The 21,338-nt window shown below is 39.8% G+C and overlaps 2 protein-coding genes across 10 annotated transcripts in view; one reads left to right on the top strand and one right to left on the bottom strand.

Moving 5' to 3' along the window:
- The window catches only part of DOCK7 (dedicator of cytokinesis 7), a 279,528-nt gene extending 277,150 nt beyond the window's left edge, over positions 1-2,378 (top strand). For all 8 annotated transcript variants that reach the window (XM_030206645.1, XM_030206644.1, XM_030206640.1 and 5 more), the window contains one exon: positions 691-2,378. In XM_030206645.1, the coding sequence (XP_030062505.1) occupies positions 691-733 (43 nt within the window). In that variant the 3' untranslated portion in view covers positions 734-2,378. The remainder of the gene's footprint in view (positions 1-690) is intronic.
- An 8,200-nt stretch (positions 2,379-10,578) lies between these two features.
- USP1 (ubiquitin specific peptidase 1) overlaps positions 10,579-21,338 on the bottom strand; it is a 29,656-nt gene continuing 18,896 nt past the window's right edge. For both annotated transcript variants that reach the window (XM_030205565.1, XM_030205566.1), the window contains 3 exons: positions 17,490-17,657; positions 14,947-15,148; positions 10,579-11,592 (listed from right to left, as the gene is read on the bottom strand). In XM_030205565.1, coding sequence (XP_030061425.1) covers positions 10,854-11,592; positions 14,947-15,148; positions 17,490-17,657 — 1,109 coding nt within the window. In that variant the 3' untranslated portion in view covers positions 10,579-10,853. The remainder of the gene's footprint in view (positions 11,593-14,946; positions 15,149-17,489; positions 17,658-21,338) is intronic.

Below are 21,338 nucleotides of genomic sequence, written 5' to 3'. Positions count from 1 at the left end.
ATGTTGGACCTAGGAAGACCCACCCTCATGCTGGCAAAGATGCAAGGTACAACCATAAATGCAAGAAAATTTTTTTTTAATGGTATGGGATAGATATGTATATTCCCTTACCCCAAGACTGACACCAGGCTCCTCTAACACCATGGGAGAACAGTTGAGTCCGTAGGGAGAACTGATTTGATAGCATCTCCAGTCCTTAATAGGATTGGGTTGAGGGCAGAAGAATAGCTAGGTAGACTAGAAGAGAGTTAAGGAAAGGGGAGGAGGGAGGGACTTTTGCATTAATCATGGGACAGGGTGTGAAGGGTTGTAAGAAACAAATCCCTTCATGCCACAATGGATGTGAGGGAATAGAGTAGGACTTAAGAGGGAGGGTGCAGAAGAGAATTGTTTGATAGGAGGAGGGGGTGGATTTATTTCTCTGTATTGAAGCCTGGTGATGTAAGGGGGGGGGGGGGAAGGAGGGTTATTTGGGTTTGGCTATTGATTATAGAAAATGTGGAATGTATACACTGCTCTCCATGGTTGGAATGTTTTGGTTTAATGAAAAGATTTAAAATAAAATTAAAAAATGCTCAACATACAAATGATTCAAATTGCTACACAGCATGCATGTTAATTATTCCTACAAAGGAATACTTGAACATCGAATGGTGGATATTTTTTTAAATGTGAGTCTTCTTTCTCCAGAGATTCATTCAGCAGAATGAGCCTGCGCAAAATTGACATCTGAAATCAGCACTTTCATGACAAGAGGAGATGACAGCGGTATGACCTGTAGGAAAATAAACGGTTTTATTGACAAATAAAACCATGGATGATGTCTTGGACACCCTTTGTTTACTTATGTTGAAACATTGTGAAGTGGCCAAAATTTTGCATTGTCAAATGTGGACTATTACCAATGTTTAACCACCATGGCTGTGAGTTACAAGCTGTACGATGCTCTGGACATTGAGCAGTATTTTTAAAGACTTTTTATGACGCAAAGGTACACTAAATGCATTTTACCATTATTTATAATATTCATAGCATTAAGTGTATTTAGTTCGTTTATATAATTTATATTAGTAGACCTCACAGATGACCTTTTAATATTTTTTCTAATGTAGTTTAACTTTTATTTTGAAAGGTACTTTTGAATTTTGTATTTCCAGTTCATTGTCTGTGAGTTGAACTGTCGGTACAGAAGAGATTAAGATGCAGGTGAAAATGTTTAAGCCAGCCCATTAGAAAATATTGCCTACATAATTGACTGTTCGGATTTGATTTCAATCATTCTTCATTCTTTCAACTTACCTAATTCCACAGGTGAAATAGGTTAACCAAATTTTGGAAGAAGGCGGCTTTTACATTTCTAAATTCTTTCCAATTTTATTTAAAGGTGGTTTACAGCAGCTTTTGGAATGCCATGAATGTCTGCATTTCAGTCTTTCAGTAAGCCACGCGTTAAAGTACTGTTCAGTTTCAGCTTGGTCACATCAAAGGCAATTCTATAACTGAGCATAAATGTTGCGTGCGTAAGTGCACCATGCACTATTCTGTAAGGGTGTGCGCTAAGTGCTAGAGCGTGGGAAGAGCATGGGCCAGCCTGCCACTTATGTGCATAACTTACAGAATACTGTAAGGTTAAGCACTTTGCATTCCGCATTTAGGCACCCACATTTACACCTGGTTTAATTAGGTGTGGATACATTTAGGCTTATCAGTGCAGGTTTACACTGGTATTTTTATCATGGAATCTAGGCACCCAGCTACCATATAGAATAGATGTTCCTCACGCAGCGCTGGGGCATCTACAAGAGGGCACCCAGTTAGGGAATTTTCCCAATAGCGCCTTTTTAACCAAAGCACTATCACAAAACAAAAGCATGCAGAATCTTGGTCATAAATTAAGGCATTATACTAAAATCCAACAGAGTGCATGACATGCCAGGTCAGGAAGGGGTTCAGGATGCAAGGCAAACAGTAAGAGAGGTAGTAAAGTAAATGTTAAGGTAAACTATGCTTTGTGATCTAGTTCAGTTCTTCTCAACCAGTGTGCCACGAGAAAGGCCTCGGTGGCAACAGCTGGAGATACGGTTTGGCATTAAGGGCTAAGTTCTATATATATGACACCTAAGAAAGAAACCGCGCTTAGCACTATTCAATAAACCTCACCTAATGTTAGGCACAGTTTATAGAATATGCATAGCGGCCGGCCCTTGACTAAAATTTAGGCGCAGGCATTTATGCCAACTAAAACCTGGTGTGAATACTCATGGCTTATTCTGTAACAGTGTGCATAAAATTTCAGAACTCCCACGAACCTCCCATGCCCCTCCTATGGCCAGGCAGTCCAGTTTACGTGCATCACATTATAGAATATACTTAGTGAGTTATGTGCATAAATCCTAATTAGTCCCAGTAAGTACCAATAATTGCTTGTTAACATCCAATTATTGGCACTGATTGGCTTGTTAACCTATTAAGGTCCGCATGCAAATCAGCTACACTTGCTGATTTGCACATGGAACTTTAGCCACCATTTATAGAATCTGGGGGTAAGTGTGCTGGAATGATAGAGTAGCCTAATGGTCAGAGAAGCCAGGGTTCAAATCCCACAGATGCTTGGGTGAGTCACTTAACCCTCCACTTCCTTAGCAAAATGGAACTGCTCACTACAGAGCACATAGCATATGGTAACCTTACCCTCCCTTCTTACTTTAACTTCCACTTACCAGTGTGTCTCCTCTACAGGCTTCAGTTTGATATTTGAACGTGCTGTAGTAGTAATGATCATGCAGAATTTAGTGTGGTGCACCACGAGGATTCAACAAACTCACAAGTGTGCCACGAGATAAAAAAAAAAAAGTTGAGATCCTAGTGTACAGATTTATTTTCTCTTATCCCTGGTTTGGAAGTCAGATTCCCAAATTATGAAATGCATTTGGGCTGACCTACAAGTTTTCTAGCTCAGATCCTGTAAACCGGTGGTTCTCAAGTCCAGTCCTCAGGACATACCCAGTCAGATTTCCAGGATAGTCCCAGTGAACATGCATGAAAGAAATCTGTGCACACTGCCTTCATTGTATGCAAATCAAAAACCAGAGTAACTGGGTTGAGAATTCCCTGCTATGATAGAAAAACTGAGAGCAAATCAAGACCACCAGCCCTATCCAGTCCCAGTGGCATACCAAGGGGGGGGGGGGGGGGGGGGGGGGGCGGTCCGCCCCAGGTGCACGCCGCTGGGGGGGGGGGGGGGGGGGGTGCCGCGCACCGGTGAGCGCCGTTCGTTTTCATGCTCCGGAACAGGAGGGAGCATGTAAATGAACGACGCTGACCGGCGCGCGGCACCCCCCCAGGGCCGTGCACCCAGGGGTGAGGGGGTTCTTTTGCCGGGGTGGGGGGGTGTCCTTTTGCCGGGGGGAGGGGCGCATCGGCGATCCGCCCCAGATGTCAGCGCCCCTAGGAACGCCACTGTCCAGTCCAGCACTTGCCTGTAGCTAAAGATGATGATACCTTTTTTTGTATTCTGATATTTTTACCCCTGCCAAAATCAATGCAGGTCATTAGAATTTGTTTCTACCTGGATGTCTCAAAACCTGAAGCAAAAAAATCCCTAGTACAGGATATCATTACTAAGCCAACATATAATTTGTAATTCTGTATTAGCTAATAAATACTTTCTCAAATCAATTTAATATGTATAATATCAAGTGAAAAAAGGTCTCTCATACAGTTGTAATACCAGCCATCAATCCAGCTGTTAAAATGATATAGCTGTTAATTAGGCTCATATATGTTATAATCACTGAAATCTCATCTGCACATAACAACTTGAACCATGATAAATATACGTATATTATACCTTGCAACTGTGTGGCCTTTAATTTTGACAGCGAAAGACTCCTCACTCCTTGAAGCAGAGACAACATTCAGCACAGATTTGGGTCTCGGGGACCAGTATTTGAGTAGACTTGCCAGTTGAAGTAGTTCAACTGGTCTTGTATTATTAACAATTGGACATTTTGGAGTCTGTGTTAGGCTTACATTGCCCAGTTGCAAGGCACTATATATTACGCACATACTTATGAGTCGAGTTGTTATGGACACATGAGGTTTCAAGGATTATAATATATAGTATGAGCCTGTTTAACAGCTGTATAATTTAACAGTGGTATTACAATTATATGAGAGGCTTATCACTTGATATTGTACATATTAATTTGAGGGAGCGCTCATTAGCAAATACGGGATATAATTTACAGACCACTAACCTGATCTGCCCTTCTCCATGGGGCAGTTCCTCAATCCCTGTTAGCATTTTGGTTGCCCCTTTACGTTATATTTTCTGTGATGACCAGTACTAGGATAGGAGGCGTAGCCTAGTGGTCAGTGTGGTGAGCTGAGAACCTGGGTTTGATTCCCACTGAAGCTCCTTGTGACATTGGGCAAGTCACTTAACCCTCCACACTGTCCCAGCTATAACAAAAAGTTTAGATTGTGAGCCTGCTAAGGACAGAGAAAGTACCTGCATATAATAAATATAAACCAATTTGATTCTACCACAGAAAGGTGACTTTACTCTTTGTCAAAACCTAAACCAGCAGTATATGTGATATTGAATTGCTTTCAAAGGAAGATATTCTTGGGGCCTCCTTTGCAAAAAGATTTTGTAGTAGGTACAGAATGGGGAAAAAATTTTAAGGGGGTAGGAAAGCCCAACTATTAAATCTTTGCATAGCATCATGCTAAATTAATGCATTAAACATTATGAAGGAAGAGTTTTCAGAAATTAGTATAATGAGGCAGAGAGAATAAATTTTTTTCTGCCAGAAGCTTTTTTTCTTCCAGAAAACACAATTTAGGTTGTGTATTTTATAATTGGAACATTTTTACACCATAGTACTGTAATATATTTAGTAGGAAGATCTCATGTTGAGAAATGAAATACTGTAGAGAAATGAAATACTGTAAGGAAATATTTAACTTCAAATAAATTTTATGTTATTTCAGTTTACTTTGATTTGCATGTCCAGTGCTTTGTATGAATACATCTGGAGTACATTAATGGGAAAAAAATTGTTTGAGGGTGGAGTGGGGGAGAGACTGACTTGTAAATTAGTTAGGCACTAGGAGTAGATGAAAGTGTTTAATAATTTCCATATTATTCAAAGGTTAATATGTTCCTTGAGAGGAGTCAGTTAAGGTCTAGAGCCAGCCTGAAAGGAGTATTGAGTTTTTCCATAATGCATGTACAGGTGAGCTTCTATTAAGGCTACACCTATTACTTAGGCAATCCGGAGCACCTATATGACAGGTAAAGGTAGTTCCCTGTATACAAACAACTTATAGGGGCCAAGCACTTGCATGATGGCAAACTGTAAGTGGGGTGCTTTTTCATTTCCTTCCCCTAAAGACCATTCTATTTCAGCAGGCATGTGGTGTAAGTTTGAATGAATCTGCTTAAATCTATTGATGTATAAATTATCTCCTCCTGATGTAGTGCTTGTAGCCTGACGATTGGCTAAAACAGGGTGTGATCCCTCGAACAAGGGTTGGAGGAAGGCCTGCACAATAACACAACCAAAGGTGTAAAACTAAAAATAAGTACTTTATTAACTGAAAACCTGAGGCCTTTCGCATCACAGGGTAAAAAGTTTCTGGTCCAAGGGCATAGCCAGATGGACCTGAGCCTAAGGTGGGTGGCATGGAATTCATCTCCCCCTCCCGCCCATAAACCCGTAATATTAAATACTTGAGCTGGCGGGGATGGCCATCTCCGTAACAGACTATGGACTTTTCTCGAGGAACATGTCCAAACCTTTTTTTCAAACCCAGATACACCACATCTTATGGCAACAAGTTCCAGAGCTTAACTTATTCTTGGAGTGAAAAAAAATATTTCCTCTTATTTGTTTTAAAAGTATTTCCCATGTAATTTCACTGAGTTGCCCCTGGTCTTTGTACTTTTTGAGAGTGAAAATTCAATTATACCCGTTCTACACCACTGGGGATTTTATAGACCTCACTCATACCCCCCCCCCCCCCCCATATTGTTATATATGTAAACTTGTAATTTGATGACATGATTTTTATGAATGTGAATTGTAATTGTGTAAAATATTTATAGTGCAGAATATAAATTTACTGGCTGGAAGTGGATGAATGCCGGAGTTAGCCAGAGGCTGGCTAATTGAAACCAAAATGTGGGCTCCTTTTACTAAGCTGTGCTAATGATTCTGGCGCAGCAGATGCAACAAAGCCTGTAGGAACTGAAAAAGGAGCCTTGAGATTGGGATAACCACCTACATTACTGAAAAGCTCAAAAATTATCCCAGGAAAAATTACTGTAAATATTTACTGCTACAAACTTGTATGGATATTTTTTCTGAAGTAAAATAAATGCATATTTTGAAAATCCAAAACATAATTGCAAACTCCTGCCTCTCCCCCCCTCCCCAACAGTTCTTCAAATTGTAGAAATTTACACATGCGAGTAAAGTTTACCTGAACATATGATGGGCATTGTAAAACACGGCAGGAAAACAGAAGAACAGCAACCCTTCTAGATACACAGACGAAGCAATCACAACAAGGGTGACAAAGAAAAGGGCAGCAGATGATGTGCAAACTAACACCTTAATTCTAACCATCCAGGACTCGACACGAGTCATGTTTCGGCCCGCAGGGGTCTTCTTCAGGAGTCTTAATTTGAATGTATGTTGATGAACTAAGCTCAATGTGATACAGGTGGTATTCAATATCTTGCTACTTTACTTTCAAAACTTTCTAGAGCGCTTTTCAAGTTTGCACTTCTGGAAAAGCCACTACATAGCTATAGGCTTCCTATATAATAATTCTCACCTCTAACGTTCTATGCTTGGGACCGTGGCTCCCTGGCTGCAGGTGGACTGCGAGGCAGACACGCACGGAGGTCAATGACGTCAAAACAGCTGATTCCAAGGCAAGGAGAGGAGTAGCGTGTTTCCCTACTCTTCCTACTGCCTCGGAATCAGCTGTCACCCCCCGCGCTACGGCCCCCTCGAAACCCACCCCCTTCCTGAACCTGTCGATCCCCCCCCCCCCCCACCGAAAACCGCACCCCCCGCCGCTGTGCACTACCTGTGCTGACAGCGAAGTGTTGTTCTGCCCTTCGGGTGGGTTCCTCAATCATCATCTCAGAAAGTTTAACTCCGTGCATCTGACGTCAGACGCATGCAGAGGAACGTCCTGACAAGATGATTGAAGAACCAATGGGAAGGAAAGAACAACACTTCGGCTGTAAGAACAGGTAGCACAACAACAGCGGCGGCGGGGGGCAGTTTTCGCCGGGGGGGGGGGGGGGAACGACAGATTTGCGGAAGGGAGGGTTCAAGGGGGCCATAGCACGGGGGGGGGGGGAGGGAATTGCCTGCCTAAGGCCCGTTTCTATGCCTAAAGAAACGGGCCTTTTTTTTTACTAGTGATAAATATTTAAGACCTTTTTATCAGGATGTTTGATTTGATGGACTTTATCTGGCCCAGTATAGTTATGTGCTATATGCTACCCTCTAGTGTTGGTGAATTGGTTCTCAGTGATTTAAGCTGTGTATCATTTTCATGTTATACATTTCTACTGTGAAACCTATTGCCAAAATCGTAGATTTAGTGATAGCTATGTATACACCAACATTGTCTATTTTTGTTTTCTAGCCGTTGTGTGCAAGTTTTCAGCCGACTCCATATGACCAGTATAGCCTATATTCACAATAAAGAAAGCAACTGTGTGGCCAGAAATTTTGTTGGCTAGGTATGTGAACTCCCTTTCTGACACACATGGCTTAGAGGGAACACTCGTGTACACCCAACACCCAATAGCTGTTACTATGCTAGAGTGGCAGCCTGTATTTGAATTCTGACATCCATCTAAAATCTGACACCAAGGTCTATGGGTTTGATAAAATGGAACAAAAATGTGATAATGTATTTCTTCTCCCCCCCCCCCCCCCCCCCCCCAAAGACCATTCCATACAAATTAACCCCCTCTTTCAGCCTGGTCCAAGACAAAGCCCATGAGTCATAGGTCTTTTTAGGAAAAAAAAAAATCCTCAGTATAAATATATTCATAAGGCAAGTCATTGCAGACTTTGTTCTTGGAAGATAATATGCATTAATATTTTAAACAATGATAAAATCAGTACAGGAGAAACAGTCTACTGCTGAAATGAATTTTCCCCAAAGGTATACAAGTCACAGCTGGCAACTTAAATTCTTCAAGTCATCTTAGGACAAGGAAGCTGAGACTCTTACTTTAATGGCTATATGCTTCCATGTACCTACTACAGTTTAAACATTTTTTTACATGCGAATGTCACCAACCTTATCAATCTACTACCTGCACCATCACAATGCAGGCACTTACTCTGGCTGCTGGTACAGTAGATTTTTTTTTTTAATATAGACTGTCTTCAACCAGCCTGTAACATTCATTTCTTAAAGCATTTTGGCTTCTATAGCCAATGTATGTAGTAGGTTGCTGTTTAACTAAGAAAACTATTTTGATTTCTAACCTTTCACTTAAAAGATACAAGGCAACACTTAAAGCACAAGTTACAAATACAAGATATCTCAAAATATTGAATATTACTCATTGACCTTGGGGGGAAAATCCACTGCTTATTTCTAGGCTGATCAGCATAAAATGTATTGTACTGTTTTGGGATCTTGCCAAGTACTTGTAACCTGGATTGGCCACTATTGGAAACAGGGTGCTGTGTTTGATGGACCTTCAGTCCTACTGTGGTATGGCAACACACATGTACAGATGAAAGCAAAGCACTATAAAAATTCTTAATGGGAAACCATCTTCATTTTCAAGTCTCAGCTACCAAGACTACCATATTTGTTTGAATTTTATTTTTAGAGAAAAATTTGAAATGGCTACCAACATTTAAAGGTGACCTAATAGTACTCTCAACATATTTTCTAAAAGCGAATATTAAAACCCATACAGTACCCAAGTGTAACTTACCTTGAGCTACCAAGGAAAAGGCAAGAACCAACTCCAAAATTAAGGAATTGTCCAGGCTAGCTCAGTTGCTATGTCCCATACTCAGATGCAGAGGTACTGTACCTCCATTAGATTTCTAGCTCAGATCTTCAACACTGTGGGCCTGCTGGAAAGTAGAATGCACAGGCCCTGACATCTAACAATGAAAATGATGGCACATAAACAGCAAACATTTCTAGTCTGCCCACCTACCCCCTAATTCTATAAACTTGTACACTCAAATTTAGGCTTAGCATGCAAACTTGCACATACAAGTTATACAATAATGTCAGTCATGCACACAACTAATTGGAGTTGGCCAATGGCACTAACTGGGCACCAATTAGTAGCTGCAATTGCAAATTCTATCATGCACAACTTCCAGGAGGTGGGCCTAGAAGTTAGGTGCACAGGTTATACCAGGAATTATGTGCCTAACTACCAACAGTGAGGAGGGGTGAGCATTTGCAGCAGGCTTTGACATAGCATATTATTATTAGCATTTGTATAGTGCTACCAGATGCACGCAGCATATGTGCTCACACCTAAACTGCAGTTAGAGTTCACGCTTAGAGCATCATCCTGGTGCCTAAATTTAGGACCCACGACTAGGGTTCCAAAGGAAGCTCTGGTGCATGGTCCCCAACCCACAGTTAACTCACTAATGACTAGACTACAATATGGAAAGGGATGTAAAATAAAGGGAAAACATTCCTGCTCAACTATGAATGAAGACTCATCAGCTGGAGGAAACAAAGCCACTAACTATTATATTCCTACTAAAGCACTCGCATCTATCTGCCTTAAAAAGCCATTTCTATACATTCTTGTCACTGCTCCTTTCCTGCACAATCTTAGCACTATGGCTTTTATATCATTTTTGAGAATCAATTCAGCTGAAGCACAGACCTTCCAGGATAGAAGACAACATTATAAGGCCTTGGATTTCACTCATAATCCTTGAGGGCAGCTACCAGGTCAGGTTTTAAGAATATCCCTAGTGAATATGTATGATGGAGATCTGCATGCCAAGCACTGTGCCTATTCATTAGAGATATCCTGAAAACCTGACCTCAAGGACTGTGAGCAAAGACCAAGGTCTTTTGGCAGGGGTTCTCAATCCAGTCCACAAGACACGCCAAGCCAGTCTAGTTTTCAAGATAGCCACAATGAATGTGCATGCAAATTTCTCATGCATCTTCACTGTGGGTATAATAAAAATCTGGCTGGCTGGCTTGTGTCCTGAGGACTGGGTTAAGAACCCATGGCGAAGTCTGGTCTTCTCCCAGTCTGAAGGTCACAAAAAGGTCACATTTTCAGGATATCCCTAAATGAACAGGCCCGAGAACTAGGCACACAAATCTCCTTCATGAATGTTGATTACCATACCCTAACAAATGGAACATTTTGTAGCATGGCTCATCCTTTACATAAATGCAAAATGCCAAGCAAAAAGCAATTAAAAATATGAAACCAGCATCATGTGATAGGCTGTTTCCATGTTAAAATACTCTCCCCCACCCTCCCCAAAGGTTAAAGTACAGGTGCAAACAAGTGTTTTCCATATACAAATATTTTATTTAAAAAGTACCAATAGCCATAAGTGAATTTTCTCTCATCTGTTTTACAGTGACACCAACCTCACTCCAAGGGTTAGTATAATTTTTGTAGGGAATGTAAAAAGTGAAAATCTATGTTTTTCCATTTATACAGATCTATATACAGTGATATCTTCTATACAGTAAGATCCAAAAGGTAGTAGCCACACTAGCCTTGATGGCATTTGCTCATCCAAGTAGTTTTTATTTTCCACAAAATATTTACAACCTGAACTGCTATGTCATTCAGTGATTCTTTTGTAAAACAGCAAATAGGGGGTAGATGAGGAGGTAGAAGGCGAAAGAGAAGTCAGAAAGTCTTTTTCTTCTGTAATTCGTACTTCTGAATCATCAAAGAGCAACCACTTCCCCTCATATTCTTTTAAACTCTGCAATGCATCCAAAGCCTTTTTTTCTAACTCGCTGGTTTGGCTGACAGCATTTGGATTACCGTCTTGTGTCATGCTCTCCGATTCTAGAGTTCCATGAACGCTGGGGCACCCAAGATGCTTATTTCCAGAAAGCATGACAACAGCTTTTTCAGAATTCAAAGACTTGTTGGAACAGAATTCACAGTCCATTTTACTCTTCTGTCCTCCCAGAAGTCCAATGGCTTCTATGTTCTTTTTGCAGGGAACCTTATCTGGCAGCTGTCCATTTCCACTGACTTTAAAAGAGACTTCACCATCATCATAATATTCCTCAGCAGCTCGAGCTTCCTCCTCATTCAGTGGCTCTGGCTTTATCATCTCATGCATTTGATTAACAATTACATTTTTGTCTAACTGCAAACTACTGATATCTGTGATTTTGACATATGCAGTATAGTGTCCACTGCCAATGGTAATGCCACTGTGCATCACCACTGCAAATAATCCATAGAGATCATTAGTTGGCTTTGTGCTCCATTCTTCCAGTGACAGTTTAAGGGGTGTCAATAAAGGAGTGTTTACCTTGGAAAGTCCACCATAACAGTCAAACCTTGCAAGTAAGAACAAAATAGTCAGTCTAAACATGAATAATTACAAAATATAACACAGCTCCAAAACAGCTTGGCAAAGACAAAAAAAAGTGTGACACCTGTTCTAAAAACTCAACAATAGACAACTCAAGGCCTGATTCACTAAGGCTGCAGGGGAGGGGGGAACTTATTAAATCTGGTCCTTAATGTTCAAACACCACTCACACACACTAGAGTCTGAGGTGTCCTTTTACTGAAGTGCAGCAAAGTGTTTCTGGTGTGCCTTTGCAATGGTTTTTCACATGCACGACCATTTTTGCATTAATGGTCATGCACTAATGTTCCAACCACATACTGCGCACATTATATATACTGTTATAGTGTTAACACGATCAATATTCCCCAGATTTTTTCTGTTTTAAGGGTTTTAAATTTTTTCATTAGGAGGAAAAAAGACCTCAGAAGCTTACCATGCTCAGTGCCACAGCACAGTTTTTAGCACTGAATAGGTACACAGCTCAATCATGGGTCAAAAAACCTCCGTTTAAAAAAAATATTTTTCTTTGCAATTAAATTATCAAAATAGAACTTCTTTTATCAAGCTAATTAGCCAGAACTTCTTGCAGCAATCCCGACGGGGACCCGTTTCGCCACTGGCTTTTTCAAGGGAACTGCCTGCTTTTATCTTGTGCCTGTACCGCATCTGCCATTATTTGAGCAGCATTTGAAAATGTGTGTGGTTGGAACTTGTTCTTTATACCTATGCTACAGTTTGTGTAGGACATGCACTAATGTTGCCATTAGCTTGTGGCAATTATTTTTAAAAAAAATTACTATTTTGTAGGCAGAAAAGGCTGCTTATGTGGAAATTCTGCCCTACCAGCTAGTGCACAATAATGTTGCTGCACTGATTAATACAGGAACACCTTCGAAAAACTGAAAATGTGTAAATTAGCCTAGCACAGCTTTGTAAAAAAAGCCCTTAAAGACTTACTTTTCTCCTGATAATATACCTTTTTCCCCAAAGCAAATTATCATGCTAATTTAATCTTAGCTAAATGGATTAATCTTTAATAGTGTGAAAGTCAGATAGCGCAACTGCCCTCTAAGTTTAATCCTACAATGTTGTACTACAGCAAAACTTAAAATTCTCAGCATACTGCAGATCTCTCTCTCTCCAGTGGTCCACAGTTTCTCAGCAAACCTAACCCTTGATAAAGCTTACCAATACACTAAGTAGGGGGTTAGCCGCTATACACCTTGAAGACCAACTTCAAAAGGAAAAATAGTTTTTTTAAGTGAAGGTGCACTGAAGAGATTTATCAAACAAAAGCAATAGGAAATTGGACAACCCCAGATAGCTAAAAATCAGAAAATCAAAACAATATTTACAAATGTAGCACAAATTTAAATGGCTATCATTTTTTAAAAGTTGACAACTCTGTTTGCTATTTAACAGAAGTAGTAGTGTTTAAGGCTTAGATGATGTGTTTGCCCTTGTATCATTAGTGTTAACCCTAAACGTAGCATTATTAGCCAACTATGGTCAATTTCTGTGCAATTAACACTATTTCAACAAAGTTAATTTAAATTTATTCAGCACCTTTTATCCAGAAAGTCTCTGATGAGCTCCATAAGCTAGTATCTTCAACATCTAGTGTGTCAAAATTCTACAGGATGACCTCATTGTGTGTGATATGATGTATATCAAAGGAGAAATTCCTTACCTGATTTCTTTCCTTTAATCAGCTACACTGTTCTGCAAAGTGGGTGTTATCCTGTCCTACCAGCAGATGGATACAGAGAAAAAATGCTGGGCTTTATCAGTGACCTCACCGGTTTTAGCTGGTGGTGCTCCCCGGAAAGATCAAGTATGCATCTGCCAAAGTAGCAGAAGGAATCTGTTTGTAAAGCACCCACACCCAATTAACCACTGCAGCTGTAATGATCAGAGTAGCACTCACTACTCTGCATACCCCACGATATAGGAACCTTTATTGCTGTAAATTGCATACGTGTGATTTGACCAATTTTTTTTTTTTACTCAAAGAGAAAGCGCAGAGCGCACACAGTCTTGGGCCCAAGTTTTCTGAGGGCAGGTTGCAGAACAGTGCAGCAGACTAAACGAAAAAAAATTAAATCAGGTAAAACACAACTTTGCCTTCCTTACATCTAGCTATACTGTTTTGCCACAAGTGGGATATACTGAAGCAAATCTATTGGTGGGGGAAGACAAAGCTAGGCCAGGAACCTCATCTGAGGTAGAAAAAAAACTGGATCTTTCCAGGAAGCACCACCAACTAATAATACCTGTAAGATCACTAGTAAAGCTCAACTTTTTTTCTCTATCTCCACCTGCTGGTAGAAGGGGATAACACCCACTTGTGCAGAACAGTGTAGCTAGTCGCTAAGGAAATACAAAATGTGGAACATCTGAATGCTACTTTCTCTTGCTATTCATGCACAGTCTCGTGCAGTCTTGGTAAGTGTAAAAACCAGTAACTTTTTTTTTCTCGCATAGTTCCCTTCTCAGAGGATACGTAACTACATCTGCACTGATTTGCTAGACTTACTGTGAAGTCCATGTTAAAATGGTTCTATTTCTCAAACTGTGCTTGAAGTTTCTGGGACTGGAGGGTAATCTGGCTTAGCAGAGGACTGTGGGCTGCAAGCTCTAACAATTCCCAGAAGACCTCATTGGTTCACATTCACAATACCAAACTTTCAGTTTTAGCTGAAAGCATTTAGATGGTTTCAGTGGCAGTTTTGGCCGAAATTGTATACAGCAGTTTTGGTCAGTCTCTATTATGTTTACTACCATATCAGAGTCTAGCAGCATGTGCCCAACAGAGCTAGTAAAGAAAATGCACTATTCAACATTAATTGTATATTTGTATATATGCCAAATAAAATTAACAAGATAACATACATCATACAAACCACAGTAAGCTACTCTTAACAGACAATTAACATTTGAATGTTTAATAGTAGGTGTTGGAGACTTAAAAACTATCACTAATTTTTTTTTAAAAAAGGGCATTTTACTGGGCAAAATCAAGTAGATCAATTGTGAACAACTGTGTGTAGCATTTACTGAGCAAAACCTTGCTAATAGTGTTAATGGGAGAACATCTCACTTTAGATGTATATGTCAATTACATTATAGCTAGCCACTTGCCTGATAGTAAAACTATATTCTACCCTTCTCCCCACCCTAAAAAGTTATGCAAAATAAAAACAAACTTATGCTCCTTAAGTTTTCACAAAGGGAATCAATCCTACACTAGTTCTGAATAGTTGTTTTAAACTTGTTTGTGTTTGCCAAATTTCTTGCTGCACACCCTGTCCCCAAGCAGTTTCAATATAATACTTACTCTAAGCCATTAGCAGCAAAGCACTTAAGATGGATTGTTATAACTTCAGGCATTTTGTCAAAAAGAAGGCTGCGCTCTGCTTCTGTATAATGATGGCAATTTTCACAGAAATATTTATCCTCTCCCACAATCCTCTCCACCGACGCAAACTGTGAAATTGCCCATTTTAAGGTCTTGGTTTCTGTTTTTGGCTCAGGAGAAACTACAAAAAGAAAGAGCTGCATTCACTCAAAATTAAAGAATGACATGTGCCCAATTTTACACCAAATTAATGACTATTGGAGAACTAAACTTAGTACTTTACTAACAATTTCAAAATTGTCTCAGCTATTTTATGAATGCCATTTAGGACATGAGAACTGCAATTTGTCAAAGTACCTGAACAAAATAACCATAAAATATTAAAACTTCACAGAATCAGTTTCCATTTTCACAAAAAAGAAAAAAAAACCTGCACATTTTGAATAGTTCTTAATGCACTGTAATGAGTGCATATACACATTATGTAGTTATAGACCGTTTCCATAGTATTATTAAAGAGATCTCAAAAGGGTAACATGCTAGAACAGGCTTAGAAAGAATACTAATGTGTCCACCCAATATTAAGTTAACCACCTCTTATTCATCACTGTTTGCTTATAAGCCCTTTCAAATTGTTTGTGGTCATGCCAAATGTTCTCCAAAGTAGTACCAGTTGCCTGAATCTGCTCCCTCTCTGCTAGTGTGCAAAACTATCCACCTCAAAGAAATTTTCTTATATGATCAGTTTGTTTCTGCTTTGCTAGAACCACAGTTTGGATCTTGTGGCAAGAGCCTTCTTTATTTAAAAAAAAAAAAAAATTAAATGTAAAATGAAAATAAAACACCCACATATCTGCAGTATAACATTTGTACAAAGTCCTGTGGTAAGTGGAGAAATAGAAAAATACATTTTATTCTTCCTCATGACTGAAAGGAAATCACAAAGTTTTATTTTATATATATTTTCCTACTAGGCACAAATATTTATGTATACGATAGCGAATCAAGCCTGGCATTAATTCTAAAATACATTTGGATAATCTATATACAATAGCATTTTTAATAGATTACACATCCTACATTTTTATTTCACTTGAAAGGTAGTCTAATTTGTTTTAATAAACTAGTTACATTTTACAAATTTACCCACATTTTATTAGGGTTGGACTGTCGTTTGCTGATAATAGCACACATTCTTCTTAAAGAGTGTGAACTATGTGCAAAGAGTGTGCACACATTATTCTAAAACAAAAGACGACCTCAGAAGACAAGACTTTTTGGCTGACCATCCCTACACTTTACATCTCTAGATGTGTGTACATTTGTTTCCACATTAAATAGTGTTGCTAAAATCAGTTTAACTTTTTGCACAAGTACAGCAACCTCATTTCCGCTCTAAGTTGCAAACCCAGGACTTCTGGGGGCATTTTATGGGTCCTTTTACTAAGCTGCTGTAAAAAGTGGCCTGCGGTAGTGTGGATGCGTGAAATTGGTGCATGCTAGGCCATTTTTTTTTTTTTTTTTACTGTGGCTGGGAAAATTGCTTTTTTTTTTTTTAAATGGGGGCAGTAAAATCAAATGTAGCGCAAAGCTATTTACTGCCTAAGCCCTTACCGCCACCCACTGATCTAGCATAAGGGCTCAGGCAATAAATGGCTGCATGCTACATTTGAATTTACCGCACAGCCATTTATTGTGCCGAGGTGGCCGTGCTGCAGATTACTGCTAGGAACATTCCCCCACGGTAGAAAATGATTTTCTACCTTGGGAAACAGCATGCGCCAACTTCGTAACTACTGCAGGGTGTCCACGCTACCCCAGTGGTAGTGCCGATTTGGCGTGAACTACCTGCGCATTAGCCCTTAATAAAAGGGCCCCCTGACGAGGATTGGAGCCTGAGGGGCTACCAGCAAAGCCAGCCTTTCTTCTACTGCCAGTAACTGAAGCACCATCCAGAAACCCTGCAAATGGCAGTGTTGGCAGCTGCAGAACTTTAGCCAACATACCTGAACACCCATGGGTTTTTTGTTTTTTTTTTGTTACATTTGTACCCTGCGCTTTCCCACTCATGGCAGGCTCGATGCGGCTTACATGGGGCAATGGAGGGTTAAGTGACTTGCCCAGAGTCACAAGGAGCTGCCTGTGCCGGGAATTGAACTCAGTTCCTCAGTTCCCCAGGACCAAAGTCCACCACTCTAACCACTAGGCCACTCCTCCACACCAACCCTCACCATTTCAATACCTATGAACAATACTGGCCCTCTGCAAAACTGGTGCTGGAATCCAAAATGGAGTAGGATATACAAGTGGAACCCTACAAAGATACAAGAGGATGTACACCCAGCATAGAGCGCTTCGGCTTTGTAATGACTTTAGCACGTATAAGAAATCATGGAGACTGTAACCTGCACTCTGCGGCAAGTACAACCCCAACAACCTTCCTAGGCAGACTTGATGGGCCATGCTGGTCTCTCTACCATCATTTACTATGTTCACTGTCCAGTTCTACTGATGTCACTTACTCTCAGAGCCCTCTGCTTGTTTGAAAAGCTCATCCTCTTGCACTGGAACACTAATGTCCTGGAAGTCTTCTCTCCTCTCAGTGAAACTCTCACACTCCAAGCACCGAGTCCTCAGCACCAGTTGCCCCTGGAAGAGGCTCTCCACCAATTCAAAACCAGTTGGCTCAACTATTTGAAATAAACATTGATTTAAGAAAGTTAATGAAAACTTATGAAGGCTAAAATTAAAAGAAAAGCTATTTTGTTTTATGGTACATAAAAGTGAGAACAGAGTCGCTTCTTTAGGTTCTGTGGCTGCATTCAGCTAACTCTCATCTTACAGATGTACTGAGTATTGTTTTCAACCAGCAAGTGTTAATGAATCAAATGAATGAGGAAAACATGAAAAAGATGGCTCAAGGAATTCTTTCCAACCCCTGTGTGGGTGCCACCTCTATTTCTGACCTACAGGAGAAAGGAAAGGGACAGCTTTGTTCAGTTTTGTTGGAGGGAGGGGCGTAATTGGTGTGATGGGGTAGCTGTGGGGGGGGGGGGGGGGGTTACTTTTGGGAGGGGTGGTTAGGGAGAAGAATTTGCAAGGGGTATTCTGGGGATTCAGGCAGTTGTGGCAAGTGAACAAAAGAGGAGAGGCAGGTCGATAGAAGGAATTCCCTATTTACTATGTTTCATTGTAAGGTTTTATGCAGTAGAAGCTGAAACTCCTACTCCCACAGAAATGCAGGGTTTGAATATTTAGTTCACCCAAGCACTAAAGCACAATCAGCAGGAGCTCATTCAATCATCATTCAGGAAAAATAAAAATAAAAACCACTAAAAATCTTTCAAAAAAACAAACAAAAAAATAACACCTCAAGGAGAACAAGGTTCACCATAGCAAGTCGGAGACTGGTGCCAAAAAGAGATGCTACAGAATATCATCTAAAGTCTAAGCAGCATATAGTGATAAATATAAGGTACCCATCTATCTACAATATTCAGTCAGATTATTCTTCCACAGCAGATTGTAAATTCCATTCCAACTAGACCACTTTCATGTCAAGTCACCACCAACCCAACAGCAGTCCTGTTTCGTTATCATGCTGCTTCAGAGGACAGTGATATTTGGTAACAAATCCATTAACTTCAACTGCTTGGAATTTAACACTACTCAAAGGTTAGCATTCTATGATTTTAGACAGTCTCCAAAATGACCATGGCGTGCAACAGGATGCCAACACTTATGTCAAACTCCTCCAGCCAAACACATGATATCAGAGGAAATTATCTTCTAAAGATAAATGATTAATCAAAGGTATTCCAATTTGATATTTAAAACTTGCTAGGGCAACAGTATTTAACTTAAAAATCCATTTTTACTCACACTGGCAAAGCAACCACCAAATGTCTCCCCAGTGTAATGAAGGCTGTACTTGTTTCAAAAGTATGCAACAAAACATGTTGAAATTAAGCTCTTATACAATGGGATACTGGAGGTTCCACAACCAAGTCCCCACACAGTGTCTATGCTCTATAAGTCGAAAATATGACCCATACATAAAAAGCACACAGGCATTGCACCACATAGGGTGCAGGGAGGGGGCTGGAAAAATTATGGATGCTGAGAAAAATATGGATAGTATCTGTGTACAGGGAAGGGGCTGTAATATTGGTTAAATTATAACATACACTTGCAGAATTTGCAGTTTAGTAAACAGAATTTTGAATATTTTCTGCACAATTCCGGTAGGCGTATTGTGTATCTGGATTTTCAGAAGGCATTTTGACAAAATACCTCATAAACAACTCCTGAGGAAAGTAAAAAGGCACATAAGAGGCAGAGTCCTACTTTGGATTAAGACCTGGTTAAAAGACAGAAAACAGCGTAGGGATAAATGGTCAATGTTCTCAATAGAAAAAGGTAAAATAGTGGGATTCCCCAGGGGTCTGTGCTAGGACCACTAATTTTTAACATATTTGTAAGTTATCTGAAAATAGGAACAAGTGAGGCAATTAAGTTTGCTGACAACACAAAATTCAAAGTTGTTAAATCACAAGAGGATTGTGAAAAATTGCAACAGGATCTTATGAGACTGTGAAGACTGGGCATCCAAATGGCAGACAACATTTAATGTAAGCAAGTACAAAGTGATGCACATAAGGAAGAGGAACCCAAACTAACTCTATGATGCAAGGTTTCTTAGGAGTTACCATCCAGGAAAAGATTTTAGGTGTCAATGATATGTTGAAATCCTCTGCTCAGTGTGCAGCGGTGGATAAGACAGCAAACAAAATGTCAGGAATTATTAGTAAAGAAATAGGGCTACCTGTTTGATGCTGCTTTCGACTCCTGACTTGTAACTTTTATCTTATCCTTATGTGTCCTTCTGTCTGTCCTGTCTGTTTGTCCTGATTTAGATTGTAAGCTCTTTTGAGCAGGGACTGTCTTTCTTCTTCATGTTCAATTGTAAAGCACTGTGTATGACTGGTAGCGCTATAGAAGTGATTTATAGTAGTAGTAAGAAAATTGAGACTTATATTGCTTTTGTATCACTCTATGGTGCAACCACACCTAGAATATTATGTGCAATTTTGGTCAATGCATTTCAAAAGATAAAGTGAAATTAGAAAAGGTACGGAGAAAGGCGATAAAAATGATAAAGAGGATGAGACAACTTCCCTGTAAAGAAAGGTTAAAGAGGCAGGGGCTCTTCAGCTTGGAGAAGAGACAGCTGAGGTGAGATTTAACGGTCTATAAAATACTAAGTGGAATAGGTAGACATGAAGCGCTTATTTACTCTCTCCAAAAGTACAAGGACTAGGGGACATGTAATTAAGCTCTGAAGTAGTAAATGTCAAATAAATTGGAGAAAATATTTCTTCACTCAACGTGTAATTATGCTCAAAATTCACTGCAAGAATACATGGTAAAACTAGTTAGCTTAGCAGCATTTAAAAAAAAAAGATTTGGACAAATTTCTAAAAAAAAAAAAAGCCCATAAACCTTTAAGATGGACTTGGGGAACCTTCTCTGTTTTTTGTCCATGCTTTTGTTTGATGGACAATGTATTGATGGAGGAGTCATAACAGCAGTACTTTATGTTATCTGTTTTGATGGTAGATTTGTTTTTGTAGTTTTTATGTGTATTTTATAATGTATGTTTTTATGGGGCCTGATTCAGGTATAAGCGGGTTACAACTGTTTAAAATAAAATACTACTTTTTCTAATTTCTATAGCACTACTAGACATTTGTTTTACTCTTTTAAGATCTTGCCAGGTACATGATCTGGGTTGGCCGCTGTTGGCATCACTGGGCTTGTATGGCAATGCTTATGTACTAAGTGGTACAGGTGAATTGTTAGGCTATAATTTAAAAGGAAAGTTTTCAGTTATTGCGCATAATGCTCTATAGATTAGAAATCTCCTTCATTTGTACTGGGTCAAAAATCACAAAGCAGGTCATTACTTGTTTCAAAATGAATGATTGTAACAATGTAATTAGTTTGGACAGAGAAAAGGCATTTTAGCCCATGGCCATTCTGTTCTCTTTTCATGAGTAATGCTAAGTTAGTTTAACTGATCTGTAAGCTTTATTCACACCTGAAAATGTTCCTTCAGGAAAACCAAGCGATTTTAAATTTTGAATATAGTGAAATATTAACCAGGACATACAAGGCCCCTTTTACCAAGCTGCGGCAAAAGGGGCCGGCGCTGGCGGAACGTGTTTTACTCGTGCGCCGAGGCCCCCTTTTACCTCAGCTGGTAAAAGGGAAGTCTCGCTTTCCTACAGAAAATAGCTGCGCGGCCAGTAAAGCACTTGCCGTGAAGCCATTTTAGGAGGGAGCCCTTATCACCACTCATTGAGGTGGCG

Source organism: Microcaecilia unicolor, chromosome 6 (genome assembly GCF_901765095.1).
Source record: "Microcaecilia unicolor chromosome 6, aMicUni1.1, whole genome shotgun sequence".
Classification (NCBI taxonomy): domain Eukaryota; kingdom Metazoa; phylum Chordata; class Amphibia; order Gymnophiona; family Siphonopidae; genus Microcaecilia; species Microcaecilia unicolor.
Note: the sequence above shows the minus strand (reverse complement) of the source record. Positions and strands in the feature narration are given on the sequence as shown.